At 45.5% G+C, this 15663-nt stretch overlaps 1 protein-coding gene across 1 annotated transcript in view; it reads left to right on the top strand.

The window, feature by feature from the left end:
* Positions 1-1337: 1337 nt before the first annotated feature.
* The window catches only part of CDH26 (cadherin 26), a 35498-nt gene continuing 21172 nt past the window's right edge, over positions 1338-15663 (top strand). The window contains exons 1-4 of the mRNA XM_073309521.2: positions 1338-1370; positions 11682-11759; positions 12438-12560; positions 13872-14033. Coding sequence (XP_073165622.1) covers positions 1338-1370; positions 11682-11759; positions 12438-12560; positions 13872-14033 — 396 coding nt within the window. The remainder of the gene's footprint in view (positions 1371-11681; positions 11760-12437; positions 12561-13871; positions 14034-15663) is intronic.

Here is a 15663-nt window from a genome sequence, read left to right as displayed (position 1 = left end):
GGGACGGTTTGTTTACCTGCAGCATCCGCAGGTTTGGCCGATGGCAGCTCCCACTGGCTGCGGTTCGCTGCTCCAGGCCAATGGGGGCTGCGGGAAGCAGCGGCCAGCACATTCCTCGGCCCGCGCCACTTCCCGCAGCCCCCATTGGCCTGGAGCGGCGAACCGCGGCCAGTGGGAGCTGCGGTCGGCCGAACCTGCGGACGCGGCAGGTAAACAAACCGTCCTGGCCACCTGCCAAGGTTGCTGATCCCTGCCTTAGTCACTGTGGGCCAGGGCCTGGCAGGTGTTGAGCTCTCCCCGAGGCGCTGCGTGCCCTTGACTGAGGCTCGAAATAAGCTGGTACCAGCCTAGACAACACACTCCACCTTTCTGTAGATACTGTGTTGTTCTCCAGAATCTCAGGTTTCAGTCTTCTTCAAAGAAATCTCCACCTGGTGTGGCTGTGAAGAAAACCACAAAAAAGCGTCGCCCCCCCCCGCCCCAGCACCCATGCACCTAGGGTGCGTGTCTCATTTTAGCGCTACAAGTGGGTAGCGCTTTAGAGATTCCGCTACTTATTCCGCCACACTCAAGAAGCCAGGCAGAGCCCATGGGTACACTCAAGCACAGCCAAGGTGGAGCCCAGCAGAGCAGACTGCTGCCTGAGCCTACTTCAAACATCTGCATCATCTCCCCGGGGCGGAGCCTGCTGTTGTCCACAAGATGCCTGGGCACAGCCTGCCGGTAGGGGCACAGCTGACTCCCACCACCCTCCCTTCCTCACTCTCAGCCGCCCCGCTACAGCCAGGGGAAGTGTGTGTGTGTGTGTGTGTGGGGGGGGCACAATCACGCCGCGGGGGTGGGGCGTGGGCTCGGACAACGCCCCAGAAGAACGGCAGGGGCCCTGCCGCTTCCCCCGACCCCGCACCCCTTTCCCCGGGGGCGCTGTGTAGCGCGCCCACCCCCTTCTTCCCGGCGCTGGCCCCTGCACCGATGGGTCCCGGCCCCAAACTCTGCGTCCGAAGCGGAGCGTGTTGCCCGCACTTTGCAACCGGGGGCGGGGAGCTGCCCTGCCCCCCTAGCAACTGCTGACGAGGGCCGCGGGCATCTCCCCTGAGCCAGCGTGTGTGTGTGTGTGGGGGGGGGGGGGGGGGTAGGGGGAGGCGGGAGCTCCCCGCCCCCCCCATCGCTCCGCGGGCCCCCGCCTCTCCGGGGAGCGGCCGCGGTATCCCCGCAGGGGACGGAGGGGCGGCACCTGGCCGCCCAGGCGGCTCCTCCAGCCCGCTTCATAAGCGGGGAGGCTGCGGTGGCGCGGCTCAGCCCAGCTCGCGCTCCGGTCGCCGCCTCCTCTGCTGGCCATGGCGGGTCTGGCGCTGCTGCTTCTCCTGGCGGTAGGTGCGGGGGTGTCCGTGGGGGACAGGGCGCCCCGTGGTGGTTCGGGCACCGTGCGCTGGAAGAGGCTGGAGCTGTGCCCAGGCAGCGGATGCGGGAGCTGGGGAAGCTCCGGAGAAAGGCTCCGCAGCCTGCAGATGGGTCTCCCTTTCCCCCCGTGGAAAGGATACACGGAGTCTGCCTCGGCTTCCCCCGCACCGGTATGAGTTAATTCAGTGCCACCAGCAACCCCCCCACCCGGCATTAAACTCCCCCACTGTGGGAACGCCGCTTAGAGGGGGGAAGCCTTTGGAAATCAAAATCTTTGCCCTTGAAATTGTTTGCCTGTTAACCTACCTTCTTCAAAGATGTGCTGGTCTCCAAGAGGTAGGCTTGGCAGAATTTGTTGGTTTTTTTGTTCAATAATTTCCTTTTAAAACATTTTGACTGTTAATCAATTTAAATTTTCATAGTTGTGGGAAGTTAAGGAGGGGCCAGACACTAATTATTTAATGACAGTAGATGAGATTCAAAAAGTTAAGGCTTTATAACCATTAAAACACAAGTTGACAACAGTATATGTCAAAATATACAAGGTAAATATCCTTAAATCAAATACTAGTACATTTTGAATCAGAATTTTTCTTACATTGGCTAGCTGTAAATTTAAATGATCATGGATGGAAATGTGTCTGTTTGTGTAGGTACGGTGAACTCAACGTTTACCAACAAAAATCTAATCCTTCCAAGCCTACAAATGATCAATTCATCAACCACAGATTTCAGAGTAACAGCCGTGTTAGTCTGTATCCACAAAAAGGAGTACTTGTGGTACCTTAGAGACTAACAAATTTTTTTGAGCAGGTGCCACAAGTACTCCAATTCATCAGTGATATAGATAATGGCATAGAGAGTAAAGTTTGCCGCTGATACTAAGCTGTGGGGAGTTGTAAGTGCTCTGGAGGATAGGATTAAACTTCAAAATGATCTGGACAAACTGGAGAAATGGTCTGAAGTAAACAGGATGAAATTCAATAAGACAAATGCAAAGTACTCCACTTAGGAAGAATCAGTTGCACACATACCAAATGGGAAATGACTGCCTAGGAAGGAGTACTGCGGAAAGGGATCTGGGGTCATAGTGGATCACAAGCTAAATATGAGTGAACAGTGTAACGCTGTTGCAAAAAAAGCAATCATTTTGGGATGTATTAGCAGGAGTATTGTCAGCAAGACACGAGAAGTAATTCTTCAACTCTACTCTGTGCTAATTTGGCTTCAACTGGAGTATTGTGTCTAGTTCTGGGCACCACATTTCAGGAAAGATGTGGACAGATTGGAGAAGTCCAGAGAAGAGCAACAAAAATGATTAATGTCTAGAAAACATGACATATGAGGGAAGATTGAAAAAATTGGGTTTGTTTAGTCTGGAGAAGAGAAGACTGAGTGGGGACATAACAGTTTTCAAGTACGTAAAAGGTTGTTACAAGGAGGAGGGAGAAAAATTGTTCTCCTTAACCTCTGAGGATAGGACAAGAAGCAATGGGCTTAAATTGCAGCAAGGGTGGTTTAGGTTAGAAATTAGCAAAAACTTCCTGTCAGAGTGGTTAAGCACTGGAATAAATTGCCGACGGAGGTTGTGGCAGAACCACCCCGGGGGCGGAGGGGAGGCAAGTGGGGCAATTTGCCCCAGGCCCCGGGGCAATATACTATAGTATTGCAACTTTTTTTATGGAAGGGGCCCCCCAAATTGCTTTGCCCTAGGTCCCCTGAATCCTCTGGGTGGCACTGGGTTGTGGAAGCTCCATCACTGGGGATTTTAAAGAGCAGGTTGGACAAAAATCTGTCAGGGATAGTCTAAATAATACTTAGTCCTGCCTTGAGTGCAGGGGACTGGACTAGATGACCTCTCGAGGTCCCTTCCAGTTCTATGATTCTGTGAAATAGGTTCCTTTGTGCAAAACATAACCAAACAAGTTGGAAGGATATTGCTACAAGGTAAAACAATGGAAATAATACATAAAAAGTGTTGGTACCAATCTCAGTCCCCAGTTCTACAAAGAATTACTGTAAAGTATATGAATGGTCCCATTAAGTTGAGTGGAACTACAGCAGAACCTCAGGGTTACGAACACCAGAGTTACGAACCGACGGGTCAACAACATGCTTCACTTGGAACCGAAACTACACAATCAGGCAGCAGCAGAAATAAAAATTAAAAAAAGCAAATCTAGTACAGTACTGTGTTAAAGGTAAATGACTAAAAAAAAAAAAGGGGGGAAAGTTAAAAAAAGATTTCACAAGGTAAGGAAACTGTTTCTGTGGTTGTTTCATTTAAATTAAGATAGCTAAAAGCCACATTTTCTTCTGCATAGTAAAGTTTCAAAGCTGTATTAAGTCAATATTCAGTTGTAAACTTTTGAAAGAACAACCATAACATTTTGTTCAGACTTACGAACATTTCAGAATTACGAACTACCTTCATTCCCGAAGTGTTCGTAACCCTGAGGTTCTACTGTAGTGACATGCTTGAAGTTAAGCATTTGTGAAAGTCTCTGCAGAATCAGGGCCTTATTTAAACACAAGTGCATGTAGGAGAACCCACAGAATGCGAAATCAGTTGATTATCAATTAGTAAATACATGCGTATTTCACACCTGTTCATTTATAAACTACTAGCATTAATAGAAAAAACAGTACAATTTAATAATTCATACTTAGAACTACTGTAAATATATATATATATATATATTATATACTTGTACCAATTAGACAGACAACCTATATTTTTTATAATCTTCACATGTATATATACTGCCTATAATGCTGTTATAAAAATGCACTGATATAAATACTATAATTTCATTATCATACTATTTGGATAACATAAAGACTAGTATAAAATATACCCCTGTCTAAAAATAATAATGAAGTCCATTCCCTTTTTGTAGAACACTGATGCTAATACTTCTATACATATTTATGGTTTTGTGCTTGGAGTTCTTATTAGCTGATCCTGTGCAAGGTAACTGAAATAAGTTAGCTAGGTGTGTTGTTTTATATCTCCTTCTAAAGCATCTAGCATTGTCAGAGTTAGGACATCTGATTAGATGGACCAGTGGTCTAGTGTATTATTTTCTGGTGTTTAAAAATGTCTTCAGTGAAGTTTCTCAATTAAAAGTAGTTCAGCTATGCCCCAAATACTTGGCTCATGGGTTCAGGACCTTCAAATATGGTGGGTCAAATAATTCACAAGCTGTAGTTATTTTTACACTCTTCCTGGGCAGGGTTTCAGGGGATGCATCAATGACATGATGTTCTGTAACACTAGTGTTAGTCTTAATTTCATTAGTAGTGTCGGTGTAACCCCCATTTATTTTCTAATTTCATGGTGTAATTACAGCTGCTGTTTCTACTTGCTCTGAGTTGATATGGAAACGTTCCCAAACAAGGTGTTAGTATAGAGCCTTGAGTGACTGCAAAGTAGTAATTGTTATTTCATCACACTAGAGTGAGTGCAGGAAGTTAAAAGCCATGTCTGGTAGCTGTTTTGATGCTGGTGTAGAAGGCTTCATTAAGGGCAGACATTCCTGCATATACATACATCTCTCTCTCCCCCCATTAATTAGGGCAGACATTCCTGCATGTACACATACCCCCCACAGTTAGAAGCTCCTAGCCAATCCATATTGAGTTCTGTTGGGGTACAAAACTGGTGAACAGTTTGAGCACCAGTCAGATCCAGTCCAGCTCTGCAGGGAGAAGATAGAGCTGCCAAGGGTAACCCAGACCGAATCTGTGGGTTGGATCTCAGTGCAACAGAGCCCTGCTTGGATACACAATTGATATCCTTGGGTGCATATAGCCATGGATATAAAGCAGATATCTGCAGAGCTGCAGGGTTCTAGCGACAACGAGAGAGACCAGCAGGGCCATGGCCAGCGACCAGGCCAGGAACCATAGCAGTGAAAGCAGAAGTATGTTGGGCTGCCACTTGCAGAAGCCAGTACCCAGCTCGGTCAGCTCCTCCAGTGTGCCTGTCCCTTTTAAAATTACTGTGAGTGAATGTCTATTTGCATTGTAATGGATTTTCCAGAAGAGCAATTTGTTAAACAGTATTTAAGGTTCAAATCCTCATCTTTGAAGTCAAGGAAGCCCTGTTGTTGTATAGCCATGCAGGATCTGGGCTTGATTCTCTAGAGGGGGAAAGGTTTTTCCCTTTTTCTTCCCCTTGTAAGATTTTGTGAGAAACGATTGAATAGCTGTGTTACCTGAATATTTAAGAAATGGAGAGCTCTGCCAAATAACAGGACACAGCACTGGTGCTTACTGCAGAGCAAACTGATTGTTAAAGATGGCACCTGCTGAGGATGGGATCTGGAAGTGCTTCTCACAGCTTATCAGAAAATGTTTGGCAAATCTGTGGTGTGAAATCTATTAAATGCCACCCTACTCTGCGAGAGTGTCTGGAGTGGGTGGTAGTGAGGAATAATAATACAGATATATTCAGCAAACAGAGCAGAATTTCTAAGTCTTCTCTCAGAAGGAGCAGATACAGTAAGTCTGAGGGAAATGTTTACAGAGAAGGAAAGGCAGAAATTAAAGACCTGAGTCAATTAGGGCTTGGCTACACTTGCAAGTGAGAGTACGTTAAATCAGCTCCAGGAGCCATAACTCCTGAGGTGTCCACACTGGCAAGGCACTTAGAACGCCTGGATTCTGCAGCTGGAGCGCTCCTGGTAATCCACCTCCATGAGAAACAGAATGCTGTATATCTGCAAGTGTAGCCATAGCTTGAGTCTGTGTTGTAGAGTGAAAGGAAGGGTGTGGCTGGAACGATTATGGCTTTACCAGGCACAGATTGAGTTAAGGCCATATTCTGTTCCTGCTTGCTGAACACCTGAAGCCAGCACTTCTCAGGATTTGGTCCTGTTGAAACGGCAGAGAATGACTTGCCTGCGACATACACTGGAAGAGAGAGACAAATCAGCATGGTACGAAGTGGCTGTAGCTAAAAATAATGGGATGAAATGAAGAGGAGGGTAACCAGGGGAGCACATAGCTGAGCTGAACTTTACAAGATTGTGGAATAACTTCCCATAGAAAATGGTGAAAGCCCCATCCAGTTGGCCATATTGTTCAATCAGTTAATGAACAGCAATTGATATTAATAATGCATAGCACAATATAGCCCTGGGAGACACTTAAAATTAGCATGTGAAGCATTAGAATGTATACATTGGGGACCAATCCAGCATTCTCCCCAGGGGATAGACTAGATGACCTGATAACATGCCATGAAAGGGGGAACAATATTTCTCTGACAGGCGTTCACACCTTTGTATGGTGTTTAAGAGTGTGGACCTTGGAGTAATTTGGTTAATTTCAGTTGCAATAAAGCAGACCTTTGTGCCGATTGTGCTTAATGCCCTTTATAATAAAAACTTGGTCTTCCATGGAAAAGCTTGTTTGTGTTTGCAGATAACTAGTTCTACAGATTCCAGAGTAGCAGCCGTGTTAGTCTGTATTCACAAAAAGAAAAGGAGTACTTGTGGCACCTTAGAGACTAACAAATTTATTTGAGCATAAGCTTTTGTGAGCTACAGCTCACTTCATCGGATGCATAATATACTATTCTAAATAATGTACTTTCATATACTATTCTGATGTTCCCCTCTGGTGTTATCTGGACCGGTGATCTGCTAGGTCACTCCAATCCTTGACATTGGGAGCCAGCCTTACCCTGCTCTGCTGTGAGAACCCGCATTCCTGGGCTGTTCACACACAGCCTCTGGCACGTAAGCTGCTCCCAGCTACTTGCAACTGAATGACACTAGCCAATATCTCTGGTCCCAGACACAACCCTAGGAACCTCCGTCTTGCAGTGTCCAGTTATGCCAGCTGGACGCTGCAAGCTTATATGAGTTCATCAGTTTAACAAAGAAATTGATACCTACCAGGCTTGTTATCCCAAGGGGAGCCTCTGACATGCTTTAAACCAAACACACTGCTTCAGGTAGAACAAACAAACGAATGTATTAACTATAAAGATTATAAGTCAAAGCATACCAAGTCAGATTTGGTCAAAAGAAATGAAGGGTTCTGTTATTTGTTCAGATGCAGAACTCTGCCGGCTACCAACTGGGACAGTTTCCTTAATCCCTGACCCTCCTGCCCCTGCGCCTGAGGGCATGTTGCCTTCTGCTGGAAAGGAGCTAGTCTCAGCCCCTCCCATACTTGAACAGGTGCCACAAGGAAAATAGCAGAACACCACTGGCCATCACTTACAACCTCCAGCTAAAACCTCTCCAGCACATTATCAACGATCTACAACCTATCCTGGAAAACTATCCCTCACTCTCCCAGACCTTTGGAGACAGGCCAGTCCTCGCTTACAAACAGCCCCCCAACCTGAAGCAAATACTCACCAGAAACTACACACCACACCACAGAAACACTAACCCAGGAACCAATCCCTGTAGCAAACCTCATTGCCTACTTTATCCCCATATCTACTCTAGCGACACCATCTGAGGACCCAACCACATCAGCCACACCATCAGAGGCTCATTCACCTGCACATCTACTAATGTTATATATGCCATCATGTGCCAGCAATGCCCCTCTTCCATGTGCATTGGCCAAACCGGACAGTCCCTACGAAAAAGAATAAATACACACAAATCGGACATCAGGAATGGTAACATACAAAAGCCAGTGGGAGAACACTTCAATCTTCCTGGACATTCAATAACAGATTTGAAAGTAGCTATACTTGAACAAAAAAACCTTCAGAAACAGACTTTCAAAGAGAAACAGCAGAACTAAAATTCATTTGCAAATTTAACACCATTAATTTGGGCTTGAATAGGGATTGGGAGTGGCTGGCTCATTACACAAGCAGCTTTGCCTCTCCTGGAATTGACACCTCCTCATCTATTGTTGGGAGTGGACTACATCCATCCTGATCAAATTGGCCCTGTCAACACCGGTTCTCCACTTGTGAGGTAACTCCTTTCTCTTCATGTGTCAGTATATTTATGTCTGCATCTGTAATTTTCACTCCATGCATCTGAAGAAGTGGGGTTTGTACCCACAAAAGCCTATGCTCAAATAATCTGTTAGTCTTTAAGGTGCCACCGGACTCCTTGTTGTTTTTGTGGATACAGACTAACATGGCTACCCCCTGATACTTGCTTCCCTGTGTTACAGAGTCACAGGAATCCTCACTCACCTCAGTGGTTTCTGAGATCCCCTGCCCCTTCTCTGGGCTCTCCTCTGGGACACATTTCTTTATGCTCCCTAGAGCGGGGTTAATCTCTGGTTCAGCTGCAACCTGCTGGCAGCTAACAACCTGGACAGTTCTCTCCCTGGCAGGCATAACACCCCCATCCCTTCCTGATGTGGTGTTGCCTCCAGTTGCAGTGCAGAAGTTGGTCTCAACCACCCTCCCAGCTGGAAGCACACTGCTTCCCTGTGTTATAGAGTCCTAGCAATCCTCACCCACCCAAGGTTTCTGAGATTCCTTGCCCCTTCTCTGGGCTCTCCCCTGGGACACATTTCTCTCTCTCCTTTTCTTCCATAGCCCTTCTGTGTGCAGCCTCTTCTTCTTTGAGCCTCATTTCTGCCTGCCACATTTGAAACTCGCGTGCCTTTGCCGTCTCTTCTGCCTCCAGTCTGGCCAGCTCTAGTTTTGTAGCAGCCTCACTGGTAGCCATTTTTCTGCTTTCTTGTGCTTATTTCCTTCACCGGAAATAAACAGAAAATAATAAAACTGTGACCTCCTCCTGACTGTTCTTAGCCACTGCACTTAAGACTCACTTAAAATCACAAATATCAGTGCTTAAAGCATGAACTTCACTTGGAGTAACAAGCCATACATACACCCTGCTTGCTGAGCCACTGTGACTTCCCCTCTGGTGTCATCTGGATGGGTGGTCTGCTAGGTCATTCCAATCCTTGACTCTGGGAGCCAGCCTTACCCTGCTCTGCTGTGAGAACCCGCATTCCTGGGCTGTTCACACACAGCCTCTGGCATGTAAGCTGCTCCCAGCTACTTGCAACCTAATGACACTAGCCAATATCTCTAGACCCAGACACAACCCTAGGAACCTCAGTCTTGAAGTGTCCAGTTAAGCCTGCTGGACGCTGCAAGCTTATATGAGTTCATCAGTTTAACAAAGAAATTGATACCTACCAGGCTTGTTATCCTACGGGGAGCCTCTGACATGCTTCAAACCAAATGCACGGCTTCAGGTAGAATAAACAAACAAATTTATTAACTATAAAGATAGATTTTAAGTGATTATAAGTCAAAGCATAAAGCATAAGTCAGATTTGGTCAAATGAAATACAAGCAAAACGCATTCTGAGCTGATCTTAACCCTTTCAATGCCCTTACAAACTTAGATGCTTCTCACCACAGGCTGGCTGGTTGCTCTTCAGCCAGGCTGTCCCCTTTGATCAGCACTTCAGTCGTTTGGTGTGATGTCTGTAGATGTAGGTGGAAGAGAGAAAGAGAGCATGGCAAATGTCTCTCCCATTTATCATGTCCTTTCTTCTCTCTTGGCTTTGCCCCCCCGCTCCCTTCAGCGTCAGGTGAGTTCCTCATCGCAGTTCCAAACTGACCAAAGGAAGGGAGGTGACTCTCTCGAGAGTCTAAGGGCTTGTCTACACCATGCAGCTTTTGGCATCAAGGCAGTGTTGACACAGCCTTGTCGCTAAAAGTCAGCATGGGTAAATGCTCTTTGTTGGTACTTCGTCGGCACTTTTGCCAACAAAATATTTCCAGCCCTGCGAGCTGTGTTAGCTTTGTTAGCAGGAGAGAGCTCCTGCCAACAAAGCTGCATTCACACGGTCACCTGTGTCAGCAAAACTTTTGTCTTTAGCAGGGAGGGCTTTTTTAAAGTACCCGTGAAAGACAAAAGTTTTCTCAATAACTTTGCAGTGTAGACATACCCTAACAGATTCTTTTGTTGCTGCCTAGGCCAGCATTTTTTGTTCCTGTGAGGCTGGGCTGGGTTTGCCCCATACCTGCCCAGATAAGATGTGAACTGCCTCTCTGCTCTTGGAGAGTTTTTGTCTGGGCTTGCTTTGAGCCATAAGGATACATTTTCAGCCTCATAACTATATACATGAAATTATAACCCATAACATAACTATAACATCACTGTAACGACAATGCTCAGTACATGTTGAGGCTTCTGAAGACACCCAACATGACACTTTGCATTGGATACCACTCAGTCATTTTACAAGAATGAACATGGGGGTGCTGGGCGTTCCCCCGAGGTACAGAGTGTCACAACTCTAGAGACAGAAAGCTCTCAAAAGGATGGGCTTTCTTTTCTGGTCATAAACTGCACTCACAACACTTAATCCACAATTACATTGCAGTTGCAAATCAAGTAGTTTAGTGGCCTTGACTGCCTCTGCAAATAATTTTGCAGGCACAGAATTAAAATTTCCAGTTTTGTGGGTACAGATTACATCTGGAAAATGGAGCCTAAGTCTCAGCTTTGTTGAAAACATACCCCCACTTGTGAGCTCAACATTGAAAATGCCACAGCTGTGAAACTTGTTTTGTGGAACTGCTTTCCTTTAATTTGCAAAGGAGCCCAAGGGAGTTAGAAAGCTATTGAAATTCCAGGGGAGTTGGGGTCATGACTCCCTTAGTCTCCATTGAAAATCTCAACTGCAGACCAAATAGAGTGGGATTTTCAAAATTGTTCAGGGCTGGTGTTGTTGTTCTCCCAACAATACTGACATCAGTGGGAAGAGAGTTGAACCACCCCTGAGTGCTTTTGAAAATCCTACCTAATAAGTCCTTGTTTTAGGACCTAACACTTTAAGCCATAAAAGTCAACAAGCTCACTCTTTAAGCAAAGAAATAATTGACCACTTGCTTGCGTAAGAGTACCCTGTCCTATGGCAATTATCCTTTTAGGTTAAGTACTGGTATATTGTAGGACTGCGTATCAAAATATTAGTATTTCCTAGTCTTCATTTGGATTTGAAAAAAAACACACATTTATGGGGTCAGGTGTGAAGCAACATTACTAAAAGAAGATAAACAAATTTATGATACTAGCAACTTTTAGTAAGCTCTGGAGAGTAAAGAAACAGAATCCACTATAAATCAAACTCTGTTTTATACTTCACAATTTGGGAAATGCTTGATCAGAACTCCTCTTAGAGTCAGATGTCTTTTGGTTCCTTTTTCTGTCTGAAAAGGCAATGTACTTTCTGTTGGGTAAGTACAATATTACATAAGTCTCACAGACATTTTATAATTAGCCATCTCCCTAATTAAAACCATTTTGTTTTATAAGGTTACTGCTGCTGGCGACACCTCTCTTGAAAAGGACAGTGTCAGTCTAATAAAGACCATCCACAAGACAAGCAGCAAGGTTTGTTAATCTACTAATTTACTTAATAAATAATGTATTTACAATTGGGAGTAGAGTGTAAATTTTTAGGATTTGCAATGCTAGTCTTGGGCTTGCAAGAAATCAACATGATGTGAAAAGACAAGGAAGAATTAGTTGCATTATTAAAAGGCCAGGTCACACTCTTTGGTGAACCCTTTATGCTTGGTTTCAGAGTAACAGCCGTGTTAGTCTGTATTCGCAAAAAGAAAAGGAGTACTTGTGGCACCTTAGAGACTAACCAATTTATTTGAGCATAAGCTTTCGTGAGCTACAGCTCACTTCATCAGATGCATATCGTGGAAATATGCATATAGTGATGCAAGTAGAAATCATTTCTTGCCAATACTGCACTTATGGGAGGGACACAAAGGGGCGCACATGACCTCCCCACGTGAGCCTCTATGTGACTCCTCCCAGCCTGGGACCCCCACCCTCTCTCTGTCCCCTCTGACACCCCCCTTACCTGTCTAAAATTTTACAACTGCATCTGTTAAACAGTTCTGTTGAAAACTTTAATGATTTTAAAATATTAGATTTATACTCCGACTTCTTACATTTATAAAATAGTTTAATCATAAAAACAAAATCTGCAATTCACAATCTATTGAGAGAGTCATCTCCCACTTTTGTGACCTGAATACATTGTTATACCAACAGGGGCTGGATCTTTATCTGTCAGACAATCTTCGTCCTCTACGGCGTACAAAAAGGAGATGGATTATAACCACCTTTGAACTTGAAGAGGAGGACAAAGAACCATTCCCCAAACTTGTTGGAGAGGTAAAACAAAAGCTCTTAGCAAGGATATTCCTACTTTCCTCTATAGAATACATTCCATTGGAGATTGGGGCCTCCAATGTAATGGGGTGTAGAGGCTGCCACTCTTCCACTGTGGAGCATGATTGGTCCTCATTCGAGAGACTGGTACCTTCCTTCCACACCACATAAGATAGAAACATAAGAATTGCCACAGCAGGTTGGACGAGTGGTCCATCTAGGCCAGTATTCCTTCCCTGACAGTGATCATCCCCAGCTGCTTCAGAGGAAGAGAAGAAACCCATGGAAAACTCAGGAAAAAGTATCCATAGGAGTTGTTTCTTCCTATGAATTAGCGTTAAGTACATTAGAGTTTACATGGAGGAGAAAGTCCAATAGAAAACTAAAGTCTTTGTCTGTTCCTTATTTGATTAACATTTTGGTCTTTTTTAAAAAAAATTGTTTCTAATTCATGATAGGACATTGCCTCTCATTCCATGGCTACTTAGTCTCCTTAATAGCCTTTTGAAGGGATTTTGTCAAAGACTTTTTGAACGTCCAACTGGTTCTCCTTTATCTGCTGTTTTTTTTTTTCTGGACACACTAAAAGAATTGTGGTAGAGAGGTTTGATATTCCTTTACAGAAGCGGTGCTGGTTTGTCCCTGTTGTATCATGTTCATCTAGGCATTTTTTATAGTATTCATCTATTTTTAATTGTATTTTCAACAAGAGTACTTGATAATGAAGTAAGGTTCACTAGTCTGTAATTCTCAGGTTCTCAGAGTGATCATATCTTAAAGATAGGCATAACTTTTTGCTGTCCTCAGTATCTGCTTTTACAGTTGCTGCTTTTGATGAGTGATAATAGAATTTTGGTAACAGCTCATACCCTTTGTTCTTCAGTTCCTTCAGAACACTTGCGTCCAAGTTAACTGGGTCTGGGGATTTGTTGTTCTTTAATTTATGAGTTTGTCCTTGCTCTTAATATATTAGGGTCCAATCCAGCTGGCTTTCTATTAATTTCAATAGGATTTGGATCAAACCCTTAATTACAAAGGCTCCATAATTACTTTGAAGATCTCCCACTTCTGGTAAAAAATGCTTCTTTTCAAAAATTGGCATCACAATTTGAATTAACATAGTAGCTAGAAACATCCAATGATATTTACTCTCCCAGAATGTAGAGTCATATAACCATGACTACAGAAATGTACCAGATCAATATGTTGTCCTGAACTTTTAGCAGTATTTCTTTAAAACCTTTGAATCCTGGTGCTGAAACTTAATCCTTATGATACAGTTAGCATTTCACTAATACTCCATTTCTTTTGTAGCTGTTCAACAATGTGTCATATAATATGTCCATACGATATTTAATCAGTGGACCTGGTGTAAATGAATCTCCTGAGGTTGGGTTGTTTTCTATAGGAGACGATGCCAAAGGACATGTGTACGTACATCGTACCGTTGACAGAGAGAACACCCCCTATTTTAAGGTAAATAGAGTTTAGAAGAACAGTTAAGCATATGGCAACTCTAAATTACTCTCCTAGTGCTAAATGTTTCATGTGAAGGCGAAAATCCAGTAGTAAATTCAAGTCTGTATTTGTTTGTTACTTTCTAGCTTAACGCTTATGATAATAAATATCATAAGAGTTACCATAAATATGTCAATAAATATCTGCATGGCCAATGATCTCCATAAAATTGCTTAAATTATCTAAACATTGATCAGTGTCATTGTCTAGCCTTTGTGTCATGCTTGAAGTTCTGCAAACCCAGAATTTTACTCCTTGCATAGCTACAGTGGCATTGCTATGAAGCAGCATAAGCAGTTCTAAGGAAGCATGGCTGAACAAACATCCTGAAGTCTAAGGTTCTTGTTGTACACCTCATGATAAATATCAATTCTAGCAGCAAAGTATGAGTTGTAAAACCATAAACTATTGGCCTGTAGTACAATCCTATTGCACTGTTACTGTTTCTGGAAGCAAATTTTTGCTGATGTATAAAGGAAGTCAGTGATGAGCTGCCAAAATCTTAACAACCGGTTCCCTCTTCACCCCTCAAGGGGCTCGTGGCCCACCCCCGCCCCCCGGGACTCCTGCCCCATCCAACCTCCCGAGTTCCTTGACACCCCCCACCCCGGGACCCCTGCCCCATCTACCCCCCGTCTCGTCCCCTGACTGCCCCCATAACTGGGCAGGAGGGTCTCGTGGGCCACCGTAGTGGGTGCCCACCCTGGCCCTAAGAGCCAGGGACCTGCCAGGGGGCGAGGTGGGGAGTCCCAGGAAGCATCCGGCAGGTCCCTCTGGCTCCTAGGGGTGGGATAGCATAACTGGGGGGGAGCAGAGGGAGCAGCTGCTCTCCCGACTGATCACATCAAAAGTGGCGCCTTAGGCACTGACTTTGTGGGTGCTCTGGGGCTGGAGCACCCACGGGGAAAATCTGGTGGGTGCAGAGCCCCCACTGGCAGCTCTCTGCCCCATGCCTGGCCCCTGCTTACCTCTGCTCCGCCTTCTCCTCCTCCCCTGAACGCGCTGCCCTGCTCTGCTTCTTCACTCCCCTGGCTTCCCGCGAGAAAGCTGTTCGCGCAGGAAGCCGGGGAGGGCTGAGACGCCAGTGTTGCGCTCAGGTCCAGGGTGGCAGAGGTGAGCTGGGGCGGGGAGCAGTTCCCCTTGCCCCCCCTTCCCCCCCTGCTGCGGTGCAGGCGGCCCTCCTCGCACCCCCCGCCCCAGCTCACCTCTGCTCTGCCTCCGCCTCCCTGGGCCTGAGCGTGAAGCTGCCACTTGCTTCTCAGCCCTCCCAGGCTTCCCGCGTGAACAGCTGATTCGCGGGAAGCTGTGGGGGTGGAGAAGCGGGACAGCGCTTTCAGGGGAGCAGGCGGAGGTGAGCTGGGGCCGGGCGTGGGGCGGGGAGCTGCTGGTGGGTGCTCTGCACCCAACAAATTTTCTCCGTGGGTGCTCCAGCCCCGGAGCACCCACAGAGTCGGTGCCTAAGGTGCCACTTTTGGCCGGTTGTTAAATTTAGAAGCCCTTTTAGAATTGGTTGTCCCGGGCTTCTAAATTTAACAACCAGTTCCAGGGAACTGGTGCAAACCGGCTCCAGCTCACCACTGAAGGAAGA

This window comes from Lepidochelys kempii, chromosome 13 (assembly GCF_965140285.1).
Source record: "Lepidochelys kempii isolate rLepKem1 chromosome 13, rLepKem1.hap1, whole genome shotgun sequence".
Classification (NCBI taxonomy): domain Eukaryota; kingdom Metazoa; phylum Chordata; order Testudines; family Cheloniidae; genus Lepidochelys; species Lepidochelys kempii.
Note: the sequence above shows the minus strand (reverse complement) of the source record. Positions and strands in the feature narration are given on the sequence as shown.